Here is a 19,646-nt window from a genome sequence, read left to right on the forward strand (position 1 = left end):
AGAATACCGGCCTCTTTCGTTTCCTGCACTCCCGGCTCCCTTGCAAATATTGCGAGCCCCCAGCCCGGTTTGACCCTGGATCCTACCACCCTCGACACTGTCCTCGCTACGCACTTCCAAACTTCCTCCAGCGCTGGGCATGCCCAGAACATATGGATGTGGTTTGCTGGGCTCCCTGAGCACCTAACACACCTGTCCTCACCACCAAAAAACCGGCTCATCCTTGTCCCGGTCATGTGTGCCCTGTGCAGCACCTTAAACTGTATGAGGCTGAGCCTCGCACACTAAGAGGAAGAGTTCACCCTCCCAAGGGCATCTGCCCACGTCCCCTCCTCGTTCTCCTCCTCCGACTTACCTTTCAGCTCCTCCACCGAGGCCTCCTCCTCCTCCTGCATCACCTGATATGTTGCCGAGATCTTCCCCTCTCCAACCCACACCCCCGAGAGCACCCTATCCTGCACTGGGCGTGGCAGCAGCAGCGGGAATTCCACCACTTGCCGCCTGGCAAACGCCCTTACCTGTAGATACCTAAAGGTGTTCCCGGGGGGGGGGGGGGGGGGGGTGCCCGTACTTCTCCTCCGGCTCACCCAGGCTCGCGAACTTCCCATCCACAAACAGGTCCCCCAACCTTCTTATCCCTGCCCTATGCCACCCCAAGAACCCTCTATCTATTCTCCCTGGGACAAACCGGTGGTTCCCCCGTATCGGGGTCCACACCGAGGCCCCCACTTCCCCCCTCCATTGCCCCCAGATTTTGAGGGTAGCCACCACCACCGGGCTCGTGGTATACCTCATTGGAGGGAGTGGCAGCGGCGCCATTGCCAGTGCCTCCAGACTCGTACCCTCACAAGACGCCGTTTCCAACCTCTTCCATGCAGCCCCCTCCCCCTCCATCACCCACTTGCGCACCATCGCCGCATTGGCGGCCCAGTAATACCCACAGAGGTTGGGCAGCGCCAGCCCCCCCCATCCCTACTCCGCTCCAGGAACACCCTTCTCACCCTCGGAGTCCCTCGCGTCCACACAAACTCAGTTATGCTCCTGGTGCCCCGCCTAAAGAAGGCCTTCGGGATAAGAATGGGGAGGCACTGGAACAAAAGGAACAAAAACCTTGGGAGCACAGTCATCTTGACTGACCGCACCCTACCCGCCAGGGACAGCGGCAACGCGTCCCACCTCTTAAACTCCTCCTCCATTTGCTCCACCAGCCTCGTGAAATTAAGTCTAATGCAGGGCCCCCCAAGCTCCTAGCCACCTGGACTCCCAAATACCTGAAGCTCCTCTCCACCCTTTTTAGTAGGAGCTCGTCAATCCCCCTCTCCTGGTCCCCTGGGTGAACCACGAACAACTCGCTCTTCCCCATGTTGAGCTTGTACCCTGAGAAATCCCCGAACTCCGAGGATCCTCATTACCTCCAGCATTCCCCCCCACCGGGTCCGCCACATACAGCAGCAAGTTGTCCGCATAGAGCGACACCCTATGCTCCTCCCCACCCCGCACCAACCCCCTCCAGTTCCTCGACTCCCTCAGTGCCATAGCCAGGGGTTCAATCGCCAGTGCGAAGAGCAGGGGGGATAGGGGACACCCCTGCCTCGTCCTTCGATGCAACCAAAAGTACTTAGACCTCCTTTTGTTCGTGGCCACACTCTCCATCGGGACCTCGTACCCACCTGACAAACCCCTCCCCAAACCCGAACCTCTTCAGCACCTCCCACAAGTACCTCCACTCTACCCTATCGAAGGCCTTCTCAGCGTCCATTGCCGCCACTATCTCCGCCTCCCCCTCCCTCGCCGGCATCATAATAACGTTCAGGAGCCTCCGCACATTTGCGTTCAACTGCCTCCCCTTCACGAACCCTGTCTGGTCTTCGTGGATGACCTGCGGCACACAATCCTCAATTCTCGTGGCTCAGACCTTCGCCAGCACCTTGGCATCTACATTTAACAATGAAATCGGCCTGTAAGACTCACACTGCAGGGGATCCTTGTCCCGCTTCAGGATCAAGGAGATCAGTGCCCGGGACATCGTCGGGGGCAAAGCCCCCCCTCCCTTGCCTCATTGAAGGTCCTAACCAGCAACAGGCCCAACAGGTCCACATATTTTTTGTAGAATTCGACCAGGAAACCGTCCGGCCCCGGTGCCTTCCCTGCCTGCATGCTTCCTGTCCCTTTGGTCAGCTCCTCCAGCCCAATCGCGGGCCCCCAATCCCGCCACCAGTCCCTCTTCCACCTTCGGGAACCTCAATTGGGCCAGAAAGCGGCCCATCCCTCCCTCCTCCAGTGGGGGCTCGGACTGATACAGTTCCTCCTGAAGACCCCATTGATGCCAACCCCACTCCGCACCACTCTCTCTCCCCTATCCTCAACTCCCCCAACCTCCCTAGTTGCGTCCCGCTTCCGAAGCTGATGCGCCAGCATCCGGCTTGCCTTTTCCCCATATTCATAAACCGCCCCCTGGGCCTTCCTCCACTGCGCCTCCGCCTTCCTGGTGGTCAACAGGTCGAATTCAGCCTGGAGGCTACGCCTCTCCCTCAACAGTCCCTCCTCCGGAACCTCCGCGTACCTCCTGTCTACCCTCACCATCTCCCCCACCAGCCTCTCCCTCTGCTCTCTCCTCTCCTTGTGGGCCCTAATGGAGATCAGCTCTCCCCTAACCACCGCCTTCAGCACCTCCCAGACCATCCCCACTCGGACCTCCCCGTTATCGTTGGCCTCCAGGTATCTCTCTATGCTTCCTCGGACCCGCTCGCTCACCTCCTCGTCCGCCAATAGCCCCACCTCCAAGCGCCACAACGGGCGCTGGTCCCTCTCCTCCCCCAGTCCTAGGTCTACCCAATGCGGGGCGTGATCCGAAATGGCTATCGCCGAGTACTCAGAATCCTCTACTCTCGCTATCAGCGCCCTGCTCATAACAAAAAAGTCGATCCGGGAATAGCGCCTCGTGCGCCTCCACCTTTACCGCCAGGCCCAAGATCTCGTCCTCGTTATCGGAGATCTTTTGTCGGACCTCGCGGATCGCCACCCCCTGGGCCGTCTGGGTCTCCAGCAGCTTATCAATAGAAGCCTTCATCGGCTCCAGCAGGTCCGCTTTGAGCCCCCTGAAGCAGTGCTGGATAACCTCCTGCGCCCACTGCATCCATGCTGCCTGGTCCCCGCCCACCGCCATCTTGCTCTTCTTCCCTCGCACTTTCTTTAGATTCACCACCACCTTTTTAGTCACCCCACTCCTGGTCCAAGCCATACACTGTCGGGGGAATGTTGCAGTCTTCTTCCCACACCGGGAAATGTCGAAAAAATGCCGCTGAGGGCCCTGAAAAGAGCCCAAAAGTCCGTTCCAAGCGGGAGCTGCCGAACGTGCGACTTAGCTCTGGCATAGCCGCAACCAGAAGTCTCAAACTCTATGTCTTAACATGAACAAGATATATTGCAAACATGCTTCTTTTTTCTCTGCAAAGGCCAAGGTAAATTTTTTTGGGAGACAATAAGGAAGTGTAGGCCACATTTCAAATTCAAACAGAATCATCTAGGCACAACTCTGGCTATGACTTGTAAATTATCTGGTTCAACAAATTCCTGCCAACAATGAGAATGTTTAAAGGTGTGAATATGAATCCAGTTAACTTTACTCTAAAGAACTAGAGTTTACAATGTCATCCAAGTAGCATTATCATATTGTGGAAGGGAAGCATTATCATATTGTGGAAGGGATTTACGCTGTTTTGATGCTTCCTTTCCACAGGACTTCTTAAGCTCAGATAAAAAAAACGATAGAAAGTGTGAATGATAGGTTTATTGCAAGGAACTGTTTTTTAAAAGTTTTCCAATTAAGGGGCAATTTAGCGTGCCAATCCACCTACCCTGCACATCTTTGGGTTGTGGGGGCAACACCCACGCAGACACGAGGAGAATGTGCAAACTCCACACAGACAGTGACCCAGGGCTGGGAGTGATCCTCGGCGCCGTGAGGCAGCAGTGCTAACCACTGCGCCACTATGCCGTCCTCAATTGCAGGGAACAGTTGGCCATTTACTAAGTTTCCCACAAAACAGATCCTGCTGGAAATTGGAAGTTGAGATTACGAAGTAGTGAAGATGAGCAGCTGGATAATTGACAGATTGAACAAAAGTGCCCACATGGTGACGAAAGGGTGCACTCTGTGACTGGAGCCTTGTGAAGGCATATCCAACATATTGGAACAATATTTAACTGTAGGAGAAACTAATTAATTTCTGTACACTGCTCAATTGTAAGAAATATTAGTATTACCACCCACACCATTCAATAAAATGCTAGAACATCAATTGAAATACGGCATTACGGCAAAATAATTTTTATCTTGGAAGAACATTTGCACATAAATATTTAGCTTGCAAAGTTATGTGCGTGATTCGCAAGCTTGACTGTATTTGTTTATTTTTTTATCCTGACTCCCAGAATCCATTTTTAATATGGAAGCAAGTTTAGAAAAAACTGGGCTATTTTTAAGCCCAGAATTAGATTGATACAAAATGTGATCTGATCAAAACATTAAGCCAGTAGGTAAACTGCTAAATGAGTGAGATGGATCACAGTCCATTAGAACCACTGATCGTATTATGCCAATCAATTACCTTAACTCTCCTTTCAGAGAATTAGAAATATGAAGCAATTAAACTCCAATGATCAAGAAACAACATCTTCAACATGCAGTCCTTTTCTGATATACCTACAGCTGTAATAAAGTTCTTCTATTTGAGTTATATAACAATTGATGGAGTTTTCCAACTTCAGTAGGCTTGTTCTCCTCGTGTTAGGAAAGGTGGGTTCAAAAATAATTTGGTTTAAAAGTTAACTAGGTACAAAATAGTCTATATTTACCTCGATTGGTGAACCAATCCTTCAAACTTATTTCCTGTTCGGTTTGACTGTGGGGGACCAGAATCTGTGCCTAAGAGACAATTATATTTTAGGTTGGTTTAGAATTAATTTACAGAGGAATACAGAAGCTTACAATAACAAACCACTAAAAATGAATGCAAGCACATTCTGATACTAAAAAGTGAAGCATCAATAAACACTATTCAAAATGTAGTTCAGTGATCATTAACTTTGCAGTTCCTTCAAAGTTTATGCATATTTTAGAATCCATGAATTGCAGCAAAAAATTGGAATATGGTATACACAAAGAAATGTTCACCATGTAATCATTAATTTTAAAATTCCGAACTACAAACTTTTTATTTAAATCACAGCAACTTTCCCTAGTCACCTAGCTTCCATCATTTCAATTTTTAAATCAATTTATGAACCAAGTTAATCAGTTGACAAATCAATGGTCCAGTTTTTGTATATTAATGATGAGACCACCAGTGCTTATTATGGAGTGACTCTCAAAGCAGCTTCCAATGTTCATGCACAGCTAAATATGAAAATCAGGAAGCTACTGTCCAATTTCTCTTTCATTTTTTTTTCCATTTCATTAGCTTTGCTACCTCAGCAGGAATCTTGGCACTTAAATACACAAAGGATATGAAGTTGTGGTATCCAGCACTAAACAGCCAGAAAGATGGGTGGAGTGGTCTAATTCTGCTCCTATGTCTTATGGTCTTAAGATTCAGGGCGTGAGAGTTCACATTTCTGTGAATTTTGAATAGCATGATAAATTTTAATTACTGCCAGACATCTACTCAGACACTGAAAATCTACTTCTTCAAGAAGTAGAATTTAGTTACCATATATCGCAGTATATACGACGACCCAATTTTTTTATCACCAAAATCAGATTTTTGTATATAATTGATATGTAAGTCGACCTCGCTTTTTCACCATGACATGCTACACTTGCATTAGTAGTCAGCCTCAATTTTCTGCCTCACAAGATGATTCCAAGAGACAAACACATGTCATGGGCAATGTTGCGAAAATACAGGGCAGCTGAAGATACACCCACATAAAGAAAAACCTGCACGAACAATAAATATGGCGACCACCCACATTGCCAGTTTACTGTTTTACTTGGTGTATAAGTTGACCTGATTTTTGGAGGGATTTTTCAAAGCTTCAAAGGTTGATTTACGATGACATCTACAATATGGTAAGGAGATTTTTAAAATCCACCTTGCTTTCCCTCTTTTTATTTCACTTTTGAAACATAATTTTATATTGTATTAAACATTCTGCTGTAGACTCTGTAAGCTGAATTTTATTGTATATGCGTGCAGGGCATTAGGGGGCCCAGTAAAGCATGGCAAACCTGGAAACTTGTGAAGCAGCCTTTCTGCGGATTTTTAGTGCAGCCATTTCATGGTAGCACAGTGCTTAAAACTGTTGCCTCACAGCACCAGTGTCCAGAGTTCGATTCCCGCTTGGGTCACTGTCTCTGCGGAGTTTGCACGTCCTCCCCGTTTCTGCGTAGGTTTCCTCCGGGCGCTCCGATTTCCTCCCACAAGTCCTGAAAGATGTGCTTGTTAGGTGAACTGGACATTCTGAATTCTCCCTCTGTGTACCCGACTAGGGCATTTTCACAGTAACTTCATTGCTAATGTAAGCCTACTCGTGACACAAGGATTATCAGATTTCTGGGTCACCACTATAATTAGTGTCAACAGGCATGATGCACTTTGGTGCAGTTAGTTAGATGCAGTTGGTTTTGAACATTGGTGACTTGTGCTTCACAAGTGAACAAGCACAGATGGTAGAAATCAGTAATGTTGCGTCGAAAGGTACAGGACTCTGCTCAGCTGAGTGCAGATGTTGTAGTAGCCCATGGATCGGTTGATGAAAGGGACACTTACTGAGCATCAACAAAGAATACGCAATGTGCAATAGGCATTCCAAGTGTATAAAGATTGGAGGAATCTCATGCTGGAGTAGGATGTTGTTGCAGGTTATTCCATGGATGGAGTAATCAAATGCATAGAACATCAAATGCAGAAATCGAATGAGTGAATGCAGGTCTTCAACAAAGGCTTGCACACTCTAGATGACATCTTAAAGTAGATGAACAATTCCTTAAGCTTTTCAGCACCTCACTGATCTGTAGGAAATTGTTTACCACCAGTGATAACAGGAAAGTGCAGCATGGCCATGAGGAGAATGATGGTTTGAATTCATGGGTTTGTCTCGGGATTCTTTGGCTTCTCATTCTGAAAGAGATCTCACCGGATGAAATGGTCTTTCTTAAAAAAAAAAAGGTTTATTTAAATGATAACTATTAACCAAGGTTAAATAAGACAAAAATATAGCTAGAGTTGCCCTGAGATGCGACTCAAGACATCCTCTCTCAGTAAATGACATCACTGCGACATTTGCACATGCTCAGTATGTTCTACATCTATGCAACCTCTCTCTCTCCTCACCCCCCCCCCCCCCGCCCCCCCCACACCAAGGGAAAGCCTCTTTAGAGATTTCACCAGTTTCCCTGAACCAGTCTGACGCTCCTTCTGGGGTAGATGGGAACCCCGCTGCTTTGAGGTTAGTTCAAGGTCTGTCACCCCTGGTTCCTTTGTTTGTGTCTTGAGCAGGTTCGATCTCAGTTGTAGTCGTTTTTCAATTCCTGTACCTGCATGGTGCTGATCTCTTAATCCATACCTTCTCTCCTCTTCCCAGAATCAGAAGGTCCCGAGGTCTCTGCTGCTGGTTGAATGTACAAGCCTGACGTGTTTGGTAGGCTCCTTCCCAACTTGATCACGGTTTTTCCCAGTGACATTCAGTCGGAAGAGAAGTTGAGTCTTTAGTGTGCGGCCCATCAGTTCACATAGGGCAAATCCATTATATAATTGTGTCAAATGATAGCTAATCAGAACAAGTTCAAAATTGTCATTCATCTTCAAGAGGTCGTTGACGGTGTATACTCCATGCTCAGCTTCTCAGATAGCCTTGGGGTAATTTTGGGCATGCATAAATCCATATGACTTTACGAAGGATCGAAAGTGCTTATTGGCAAACTGCGATCCATTATCAGAGATGATTACATCCGGAATGCCATATGTAGAGAACACTTACTTCAATAAGGTAATAACGGTACAAGAGGTGAGGCCATGTAGCTTTTGCATCTTTATCCAGCCAGAATAACAGTCGGTCACTAGAAGGAAGATTTCCCTTTATAGTCAAGCAAATCCATGCCAAGGCATTCTTAAGGGTTTGATGGGAAGAAAGAGAGTAGGAGTAGCTCTTTCTGCTCCTGCCTATGGCTGGCGCAGCTGGATTCCATCTGTTCAATTGAGTTTGAAATCCCTGGCCACTATATAGACAGCTGTGCACTGGCTCTACACTTGGCTATACCAAGACGTCCTCAGTAGATCTTCTGGAGGGCCTCCAGGCAGAGAATTTGTGGTACGACCACTATTCCACCATACACCAACAAGTCGTCTACAATGCTAAACTGGTACCGATGTTTGAAATACTATCTCAGGATAGGGTTGCCTGGAGCGGGCATCCGTCGAAGTAGATCTGGGTGCACTCGTCATCTTCTGCCATATGAAATTTGCGCAACTTATAGAATCGCTACAGTGCACCGACTCTCCGAACGAGCACCCTACCCAGGCCCAAACCCCCGCCCTACCCCCATACCCCCACCCAATCTTTGGACACTAAGGAGCAATTTAGCATGGCCAATCCCTTTAACTTGCACATCTTTCCACTATGGGAGGAAACCCGAGCACCCAGAGGTCTGCTCTGCTACCTTGAATTATCTGGTAATCAAAGCCTAAAGACCGCCACTTCTACTATGAAGGCCTTTCATCCTGTCCTGGATAAGCAGCGGGTATCCTGGACAGTGTATTGAGCGTAATGATATTTACCTGGTGCATGCTCCACAGTAGCATTGTAGAACATAGAACATAGAACAATACAGCGCAGTACAGGCCCTTCGGCCCACGATGTTGCACCGAAACAAAAGCCATCCAACCTACACTATGCCATTATCATCCATATGTTTATCCAATAAACTTTTAAATGCCCTCAATGTTGGCGAGTTCACCACTGTAGCAGGTAGGGCATTCCACGGCCTCACTACTCTTTGCGTAAAGAACCTACCTCTGACCTCTGTCCTATATCTATTACCCCTCAGTTTAAAGTTATGTCCCCTCGTGCCAGCCATATCCATCCGTGGGAGAAGGCTCTCACTGTCCACCCTATCCAACCCCCTGATCATTCTGTATGCCTCTATTAAGTCTCCTCTGAACCTTCTTCTCTCCAACGAAAACAACCTCAAGTCCATCAGCCTTTCCTCATAAGATTTTCCCTCCATACCAGGCAACATCCTGGTAAATCTCCTCTGCACCCGCTCCAAAGCCTCCACGTCCTTCCTATAATGCGGTGACCAGAACTGTACGCAATACTCCAAATGCGGCCGTACCAGAGTTCTGTACAGCTGCAACATGACCTCCCGACTCCGGAACTCAATCCCTCTACCAATAAAGGCCAACACTCCATAGGCCTTCTTCACAACCCTATCAACCTGGATGGCAACTTTCAGGGATCTATGTACATGGACACCTAGATCCCTCTGCTCATCCACACTTTCAAGAACTTTACCATTAGCCAAATATTCCGCATTCCTGTTATTCCTTCCAAAGTGAATCACCTCACACTTCTCTACATTAAACTCCATTTGCCACCTCTCGGCCCAGCTCTGCAGCTTATCTATATCCCTCTGTAATCTGCTACATCCTTCCACACTATCGACAACACCACCGACTTTAGTATCGTCTGCAAATTTACTCACCCACCCTTCTGCGCCTTCCTCTAGGTCATTGATAAAAATGACAAACAGCAACGGCCCCAGAACAGATCCTTGTGGTACTCCACTTGTGACTGTACTCCATTCTGAACATTTCCCATCAACCACCACCCTCTGTCTTCTTTCAGCTAGCCAATTTCTGATCCACATCTCTAAATCACCCTCAATCCCCAGCCTCCGTATTTTTTGCAATAGCCTACCGTGGGGAACCTTATCAAACGCTTTGCTGAAATCCATATACACCACATCAACTGCTCTACCCTCGTCTACCTGTTCAGTCACCTTATCAAAGAACTCAATAAGGTTTGTGAGGCATGACCTACCCTTCACAAAGCCATGCTGACTATCCCTGATCATATTATTCCTATCTAGATGATTATAAATCTTGTCCCTTATAATCCCCTCCAAGACTTTACCCACTACAGACGTGAGGCTCACCGGCCTATAGTTGCCGGGGTTGTCTCTGCTCCCCTTTTTGAACAAAGGGACCACATTTGCTGTCCTCCAGTCCTCTGGCACTATTCCTGTAGCCAATGATGACATAAAAATCAAAGCCAAAGGTCCAGCAATCTCTTCCCTGGCCTCCCATAGAATCCTAGGATAAATCCCATCAGGTCCCGGGGACTTATCTATTTTCAGCCTGTCCAGAATTGCCAACACCTCTTCCCTACGTACCTCAATGCCATCTATTCTATTAGCCTGGGGCTCAGCATTCTCCTCCACAACATTATCTTTTTCCTGAGTGAATACTGACGAAAAATATTCATTTAGTATCTCGCCTATCTCTTCAGACTCCACACACAATTTCCCATCCCTGTCCTTGACTGGTCCTACTCTTTCCCTAGTCATTCGCTTATTCCTGACATACCTATAGAAAGCTTTTGGGTTTTCCTTGATCCTTCCTGCCAAATACTTCTCATGTCCCCTCCTTGCTCGTCTTAGCTCTCTCTTTAGATCCTTCCTCGCTACCTTGTAACTATCCATCGCCCCAACCGAAACTTCACACTTCATCTTCACATAGGCCTCCTTCTTCCTCTTAACAAGAGATTCCACTTCCTTGGTAAACCACGGTTCCCTCGCTCGACGCCTTCCTCCATGTCTGACCGGTACATACTTATCAAGAACACGCAGTAGCTGATCCTTGAACAAGCCCCACTTATCCAGTGTGCCCAACACTTGCAGCCTACTTCTCCACCTTATCCCCCCCAAGTCACGTCTAATGGCATCATAATTGCCCTTCCCCCAGCTATAACTCTTGCCCTGCGGTGTATACTTATCCCTTTCCATCATTAACGTAAACGTCACCGAATTGTGGTCACTGTCCCCAAAGTGCTCTCCTACCTCCAAATCCAACACCTGGCCTGGTTCATTACCCAAAACCAAATCCAACGTGGCCTCGCCTCTTGTTGGCCTGTCAACATATTGTTTCAGGAAACCCTCCTGCACACACTGTACAAAAAACGACCCATCTATTGTACTCGAACTATATCTTTTCCAGTCAATATTTGGAAAGTTAAAATCTCCCATAATAACTACCCTGTTACTTTCGCTCATATCCAGAATCATCTTCGCCATCCTTTCCTCTACATCCCTAGAACTATTAGGAGGCCTATAAAAAACTCCCAACAGGGTGACCTCTCCTTTCCTGTTTCTAACTTCAGCCCATACTACCTCGGCAGAAGAGTCCCCATCTAGCATCCTCTCCGCCACCGTAATACTGCTCTTGACTAGCAGCGCCACACCTCCCCCTCTTTTGCCTCCTTCTCTGAGCTTACTAAAACACCTAAACCCCGGAACCTGCAACATCCATTCCTGTCCCTGCTCTATCCATGTCTCCGAAATGGCCACAACATCGAAGTCCCAGGTACCAACCCACGCTGCCAGTTCCCCTACCTTGTTTCGTATACTCCTGGCATTGAAGTAGACACACTTCAAACCACCTACCTGAACACTGGCCCCCTCCTGCGATGTCAAATCTGTGCTCCTGACCTCTATACTCTCATTCTCCCTTACCCTAAAACTACAATCCAGGTTCCCATGCCCCTGCTGCATTAGTTTAAACCCCCCCAAAGAGCACTAACAAATCTCCCCCCCAGGATATTTGTGCCCCTCAGGTTCAGATGTAGACCATCCTGTCTGTAGAGGTCCCACCTTCCCCAGAAAGAGCCCCAGTTATCCAAAAATCTGAATCCCTCCCGCCTGCATCATCCCTGTAGCCACGTGTTTAAATGCTCTCTCTCCTTATTCCTCATCTCACTATCACGTGGCACGGGCAACAACCCAGAGATAACAACTCTGTTTGTTCTAGTTCTGAGCTTCCATCCTAGCTCCCTGAAAGCCTGCCTGACATCCTTGTCCCCTTTCCTACCTATGTCGTTGGTGCCAATGTGGACCACGACTTGGGGCTGCTCCCCCTCCCCCTAAGGACCCGGAAAACACGATCCGAGACATCACGTACCCTTGCACCTGGGAGGCAACATACCAAACGTGAGTCTCTCACGCTCCCACAAAATCTCCTATCTGTGCCCCTGACTATAGAGTCCCCAATTACTAATGCTCTGCTCCTCTCCCCCCTTCCCTTCTGAGCAACAGGGACAGACTCCGTGCCAGAGGCCCGTACCCCATGGCTTACCCCTGGTAAGTCGTCCCCCCCACAAGTATCCAAAGCGGTATACTTGTTTCTCAGGGGTACGACCGCAGGGGATCCCTGCACTGACTGTTTTTTCCCAGTCCCTCTTACAGTTACCCACCTATCTCCAATCTTTGGTGTAACTAATTCCCTGAAGCTGCTATCTATGACCCCTTCTGCCTCCCGAATGATCCGAAGTTCTTCCAACTCCAGCTCCAGTTCCCTCACTCGGTCTTGGAGGAGCTGGAGATGGCAGCACTTCCTGCAGGTAAAATCAGCAGGGACACTAACTGCATCCCTCACCTCAAACATCCTGCAGGAGGAACATTGCACTCCCTTCCCTGCCATTCCTCTAACTTTCTACCAAGATCTGGCTAAAAAATAATAATAATATAATAAAATATGGTACTTACCTCAGACCAATGGGTTTTATTATTAGGTTAGAGGAGGAGGGCGGGTGGGAGACACTACACGTGTAGTGTCTCGGGTTTCCTCTCCACCAGAATTTATTGGGGAGGGTCTTCCCAGACGTCCGCGGGTCGACTTCCTGTTCCCGCCTAAAAAACTAATTTAAAATAAAAAAAAATTCTCAGCTCCTGCTGAAATTGACTAACCAGCCAGCTGTTCTCACGCCGCCGAAATTGACTGGCCTGCCCCTGCAAAGACAAGTGCTTTTAAAGGTTGACTTACCTCCCAGCAACCTCCTTCCGCAATGCTCCCGCTGAAACTGACTCACCACTCACCAGCTGTTCTCACGCCGCCGAAATCGACTGGCCTGCCCCTGCAAAGACAAGTGCTTTTAAAGGTTGACTTACCTCCCAGCAACCTCCTTCCGCAATGCTCCCGCTGAAACTGACTCACCACTCACCAGCTGTTCTCACGCCGCCGAAATCGACTGGCCTGCCCCTGCAAAGACAAGTGCTTTTAAAGGTTGACTTACCTCCCAGCAACCTCCTTCCGCAATGCTCCCGCTGAAACTGACTCACCACTCACCAGCTGTTCTCACGCGCCGAAATCGACTGGCCTGCCCCTGCAAAGACAAGTGCTTTTAAAGGTTGACTTACCTCCCAGCAACCTCCTTCCGCAATGCTCCCGCTGAAACTGACTCACCACTCACCAGCTGTTCTCACGCCGCCGAAATCGACTGGCCTGCCCCTGCAAAGACAAGTGCTTTTAAAGGTTGACTTACCTCCCAGCAACCTCCTTCCGCAATGCTCCCGCTGAAACTGACTCACCACTCACCAGCTGTTCTCACGCCGCCGAAATCGACTGCAAGAGTCTAAGCCAGAATTGCTGTATCACGCGTGACATCTTTGCGATTTCCTTTGTATTTAACAATGTTACTAATGGCTTATGATTTGTCTCAATATTAAAGAAGATTCCCAGTACATAGTCAGAAAACTTATCACATGCCCAAGTCGCTGCAAAGTCTTCCTTTTTGATAATGACAAATCCCAAATTTCTTTACCCGTCACACTGGCCTCAATAAAAGTCGAGATGGATTTGCAGGTACAGCATTAGTTATTTTATTTAGCTTGCAAGCTTTCCTCAATTCTCAGGAGCACGAAGCACATCCTGCTCCGTAGACTTCTGGAATCAAGTGAGAATGTGGAACAAAGGAGTCTGTACTGATACATTCAAATGGCATCAAGTTTCACATACACGATGCCCATAGGTCATCCTATATCCCTCCTGGCCTGTTGATATATTCTGATTGGCTCACTTCCAATCCCTTCCTCTGGCCCCCATTACCCATCATCCTTTTCTCCTCCTTTGGTGGACACACCTCTTCCTGCTTTGCCATGCGGTCTGAAATCCTTTGTCTGTGAACTCACCAGAATTAGACTGGCCTGCCTCTACATTACATTAACTAATATCTCTAAAGTAACTATTTTATATCACATTCGTCAATAACAGCACAGTGTGTTAAGTAATGGGTTAAGAGACACTGCAATTAGTTGTCTCATTTATGTTAAGTATCCATTAATTGACACTGATATGTAAAGGGGCTTCAGGTGGCCTCTGTCAGGTGATGTATAGTGAGAGATTTGTGCAAAGGCTGTTGGAATGAAATGTGTGTTTGTGAAAAAGGAACAGAACTTTAGACTCTTCATATCACAGCAACTAAAATGTCTAACAATTGGGAGCAGAGGATGGTTGCTGTGTAAATGTGAAGGGTTGAAAGATACAACTTTTCCAGATCAAACCAAGGAGTACCAAGGAGTGAGTGAGAAAAAAAAAAAAGGGATATATGGCTGAACCGAGGATAAAGATGGCTGGATATGACTATCCTCCCTTATTTTCTGAAAGGGAATCGTACGACTAATGGAGAAGTGCAGTAGTTATGTGGACTAAGGTAACTGCTTTGGGAAAGAGGAAACAAGGTATGGTATTGGCTCTTTCTCTACCATATGGCAGTAAAATCCAAAACAAAGTGCTTTCTGAGCTGGAATTGGAAGAGTTAGACTCGGAAGAAGGTCTGGAGACTTTATTACATTATATGGATAAGATTTATAAGAAAGATGACTTGTTAAGTGCGTATGAAGCATGGTCGGATTTTGATAAGTTCTGGAAAATGGAGGATATCTCCATGGAAGACTATATAATGGAATTTGGCAGACTATATAAAAGGCTGCAGAAACACAACCTGGAATTTCCACAGTCTGTGTTGGCCTTTAAATTACTTGACTGTGCTGGAGTGAGCAACATGGATAGGCTCCTGGTTTTGACAGGAGTTCAGTTTACTGATAAGGATACCTTATTCGAACAGATGACAAAAGCTTTACAAAAGTTTCTGAGGAAACATTCGATTCCGATGGCTCTGATGACCCAAATAGGTCAGCCTGCAATAAGGCAGAATATGAAAGATACACTACTAACAGGATGGCAAAATCGTATGGCTACGAACAGGGCTCAAGACTATAGAAGGAGACCGAGACAAGGAAATTATGCAGACAGAAACCCAGTTAGAACCTACAATAGGAAGATGAACCCCAGAAATGCACGGGGCATGATAAATCGATGTGGCTCTCAATACCATTATGCTTTCAACAGTCCAACTCGTTATGAGTGTGTTTGAAGCGACACATGACACGGAAGAGTCAGAAGAGGAAAAAGATAGTGACCAGAAAGAAGGCATTGTCCTATTGACAAGCAGTTTTATGCCGGTAATGAGGGTGTTGGTTGCAGAATCCTTCAACTGTGCTGTATTGGACAGTGGCTGCACATCTACTGTGTGTGGAATTGGCTGGTTAAAATATTACCTGGACTCTTTGAATGCTGAAAATCGTAACAAGGTTAAGGAATTTGAAAGTTCCACAAGTTTCAGGTTTGGGGATGATAATACTCTGAAGTCGCTGAAAAGAGTGGTAATCCCTTGCAATATTGCCACAGTGAATCATTTCATTAGCACGGATGTTGTATGAAGTGAGATACCTTTGCTTCTGAGCAGACCGTCGATGAAGAAAGCACACATGGAACTAGATATGGAACAGGATAAGGCAACGGTTTTTGGAAAGACGATGGACTTACAATTTACACAGTCGGGACACTATTGTATTCCATTACTGACAAATAATATTTCAAGTAGAGTGGTAAAGGATGTGTTAATGGCAGTTGAAAATGGGACTTTAGCTGATAAAAAGCTTGTGGTATTAAAACTGCATAGGCAATTTGCACATCCGTCTCCTCGGAGGCTGAAAAATATATTAAAGGATGCAGGGGTAAGGGATGACGACTATACTGAACGGATAGAACAGGTTAGTAACCGCTGTGAAGTTTGTAGGAAGTACAGAAGGACACCAGCACAACCGATAGTAACCCTAACTTTGGCCAGGAATTTTAACGGCATTGTGGCCATGGACCTTAAGATCTGGAATAAAGCAAATAATATATTTATTTTGCATTTTGTAGATTTAGCAACCAGATTTAGTCAATCAACGATTGTACAAAGTAAAGAAAAGAGAGTAATTCTGGATCAAATCGTGGAAAAATGGATAGGGACAGGATTGGGTCCACCAGCAAAATTCCTTTCGGACAATGGGGGAGAATTTGCTAATGATGAGTTTAGGGATATGTGTGAAAACATGAATATCAGAGTTATGAATACGGCTGCAGAAAGCCCATTTAGTAATGGTGTCTGTGAAATAAATCATGCTGTCATCGATGACATGCTTCAGAAAATTTTGGAAGATCGACCAAATTGCAGGCTAAATTCAGCTTTAGCATGGGCAGTACATGCAAAGAATTCATTGCAGATGGTTGGGGGCTATAGTCCTTATCAATTAGTGTTTGGTAGAGATCCTAAAATTCCGTCCATTTTGGATGACCAGCCTCCAGCTTGGGAGGGGACTACAATTAGCTCTGGTTTTGCTGAACATTTAAATGCATTACATAGCAGTAGAAAAGCTTTTTTGGAAGCAGAAGTCTCTGAAAGAATTCGCAGAGCTTGAAGACATAACGTACGGCCATCAGATGCCGTTTTTCAGCAAGGAGGCATGGTATACTATAAGAGAGACAATTCTAATGAATGGAATGGCCCAGGGAAGATCATAGGCATAGATGGCAAAACAATTATTTTGCAACATGGTGATCAAACTGTTAGGGTACATTCATCAAGGATAATGGGTACAGATTACAAATTTTCAAATTTAGACAGAGCAGACAGACATGACGACGAACCAGAGTCATCTGGTACGCATGTGTTACAGGACTATGAGGACCAATTAACTGATATAGACAGGGTTTCTGTGGAGGAACACAACACTTCTGATGAATTAGAACAGGCCATTTTTCCGAAAGGGCAACTGCCAAAAGTTGGTACAAAAGTGAAATACTTGCCTGAAGGGTCTAGTCAATGGAAGGATGCAATTGTTATTAGTAGAGCAGGGAAGGCCACTGGAAAGTATAAACATTGGTTGAATATACAACATTCAGGGGAAGGAGTCAAGACAATGGATTGGGAAAACGAATCAAAAATGGAGGGCACAGAAACGCAGTGCCAGTTCAGATAGTACATCGGATAGTGAACAGGTCCGCAGGAAAAGGTCGAGAACTATTGAAAGGACATCCCATAGCAGAAGGGAAAGATCAAGCAGTAACAGTACAGAACGAGATACCAGGCGGGAGAGGGGACGTAGTTTATCAAGATCTCGGAACATGAGTAAGACTACGAATACTAATAAGAGTAGAAGCCCACATGCACGTGAGATTTTGGTGGCTTCAAATAAATTAGATGAAAAAGTTATCAAAGAAGCTAAACAGCAAGAATTGCATAGTTGGAATGAATTTGGAGTATACACGGAAGTACCGGATGGGGGACAAAGAGCTCTATCCCACAGATGGATTTGCACGGAAAAGGTTCTTCCGGATGGAACTTATAAGGCAAAGGCCAGGCTTGTGGCAAGGGTATTTGAAGAAAACTTAGAAGATCAGGATTTAAGGGTAGATTCACCTACAGCAGGAAAGGTTATTTTAAAGATCGTCTTGGCTCTATTAGCCACAAAGGCATGGGAATGCAAATCTATAGATATAAAAGCTGCCTTTTTGCAGGGGCATCAGCTCCAGAGAGACATTTTTTTCCATCCTCCTAAAGAAGCAGCTAACACAGAAGGGGTACTCTGGAAGTTGAACAAATGTGTATATGGATTAAATGTTTTGTTAAAGTTAGGCTGTTGCCAGTTGAAAGCAGATCCTGCAATGTTTTACTGGCACTATAAAGGAAATCTTTTTGGCATTTTTATGATGCATGTCGATGACTTTTTGTGGGGTGGGACTAGTGATTTTGAAGCGATTGTAATCTCTGGTTTGAGGAAAGAATTCAGGGTTGGAAGTCAGGCTTCCGGTGCATTTAAATATATTCACCCCAATAGCAATTAGTCGTGGCCGAGTTTCACAAAAAGACGCAATGGTTTCAAAGATAGAAAAAGAGCAACTGCGAAGTTTAATTGGGCAACTGAACTGGTTAGGTAGACAGACTAGACCGGACGTGAGTTTTGATGTCTTAGAGTTGAGTACAAAAATGAATGATCCCAAAGTGGAAGACATAATAAGAGCAAATAAAGCGTTGGCCAAACTAAAAATGCAGGAGTGTGTTTTGAAGTTCCCGGTTTTAGGCGACCGTAGGCACTTGAAACTCATAGTTTATAGTGATGCGTCCTACGCAAATGTATGTGATGGGGTTTCAAGCGCAGGAGGTTTTATAATTTTCCTTTTGGGGAACAATGGTAAATGTTGCCCGCTTGTGTGGGAAACAAAGAAAATAAGGAGAGTGGTAAAAAGCACTCTGGCTGCTGAGACATTAAGCCTTGTAGAGGCGGTGGATATGGCCTTTTATATAAGTATGATATTGACAGAAATTTTGGGATTTGGGTAATATACCTATTGACTGTCACATTGACAAATCCCTGTGGGAAAATGTGCACTCTACAAGTGTCAATGAAAAGAGGTTACGGATAGACATCGCAAGTTTGAAGCAGATCTTGGACAGAGGGGAAATAACAAAAATTAAATGGGTCGACAGGAGCTATCAACTGTCAAGACTGTTTTATGAAAAGAGAGGCGAGTTCACAGAAACTTTTGGATATTGTTAATGAAGGGCGCTTGTTTCTGTGACTTTTTTTTCTTTCTCGTCCAAAAAAAAAAAGGGGGGGGAATCATGTGTATGTTTTTGAGTTTCTTGAAATTTTGTTTTCACCTAATTATTTTTTTTCTCCAAGGAAGGGGAGACTGATAAGTAATGGGTTAAGAAACATTGCAATCAGTTGTCTCATTTATGTTAAGTATCCATTAATTGACACTGATATGTAAAGGGGCTTCAGGTGGCCTCTGTCAGGTGGTGTATCGTGAGAGTTTTGTGCAAAGGCTGTTGGAATGAAATAAATGTGTGTTTGTGAAAAAGGAACAGAACTTTAGACTCTTCATATCACAGCAACTAAAACGTCTAACACAGTGCAGTTCAGTGTAAGTTAAGGACCTGAGTAAACAGGCGTTATTTTGCCATCACCTTCAACCTGGAATAGCACTGTTCCAAATCCCATTGCGGGTGCATTGGTTGCCACAATCATGGGAGGTTCTGGGTCGTAGTGGGCTAGGACCTCTGAGGACGTTAGCATCCTTTTAATTGGTTTAAATGACCACATTTGATGCTCTGTCCAGCATCAAATCTTGTCGGTCATAAAAGATGTCTGAGGGGTTAATCTATCTGAGCTAAGTGAGGAAGGAAGTTGCACACCTGTTTAACCATGCCTATAAACTTTTGGTGCTCTTATAGCAGAAATTCAGGTAGCAGAAATTCCC

At 45.9% G+C, this 19,646-nt stretch overlaps 1 protein-coding gene across 3 annotated transcripts in view; it reads right to left on the bottom strand.

Moving 5' to 3' along the window:
* Positions 1–19,646, bottom strand: part of LOC140385184 (arf-GAP with SH3 domain, ANK repeat and PH domain-containing protein 1-like) — a 414,311-nt gene that overhangs the window by 43,067 nt on the left and 351,598 nt on the right. For all 3 annotated transcript variants that reach the window (XM_072467067.1, XM_072467065.1, XM_072467066.1), the window contains exon 26: positions 4,858–4,927. In XM_072467067.1, coding sequence (XP_072323168.1) covers positions 4,858–4,927 — 70 coding nt within the window. The remainder of the gene's footprint in view (positions 1–4,857; positions 4,928–19,646) is intronic.

This window comes from Scyliorhinus torazame, chromosome 11 (assembly GCF_047496885.1).
Source record: "Scyliorhinus torazame isolate Kashiwa2021f chromosome 11, sScyTor2.1, whole genome shotgun sequence".
Lineage (NCBI taxonomy): Eukaryota > Metazoa > Chordata > Chondrichthyes > Carcharhiniformes > Scyliorhinidae > Scyliorhinus > Scyliorhinus torazame.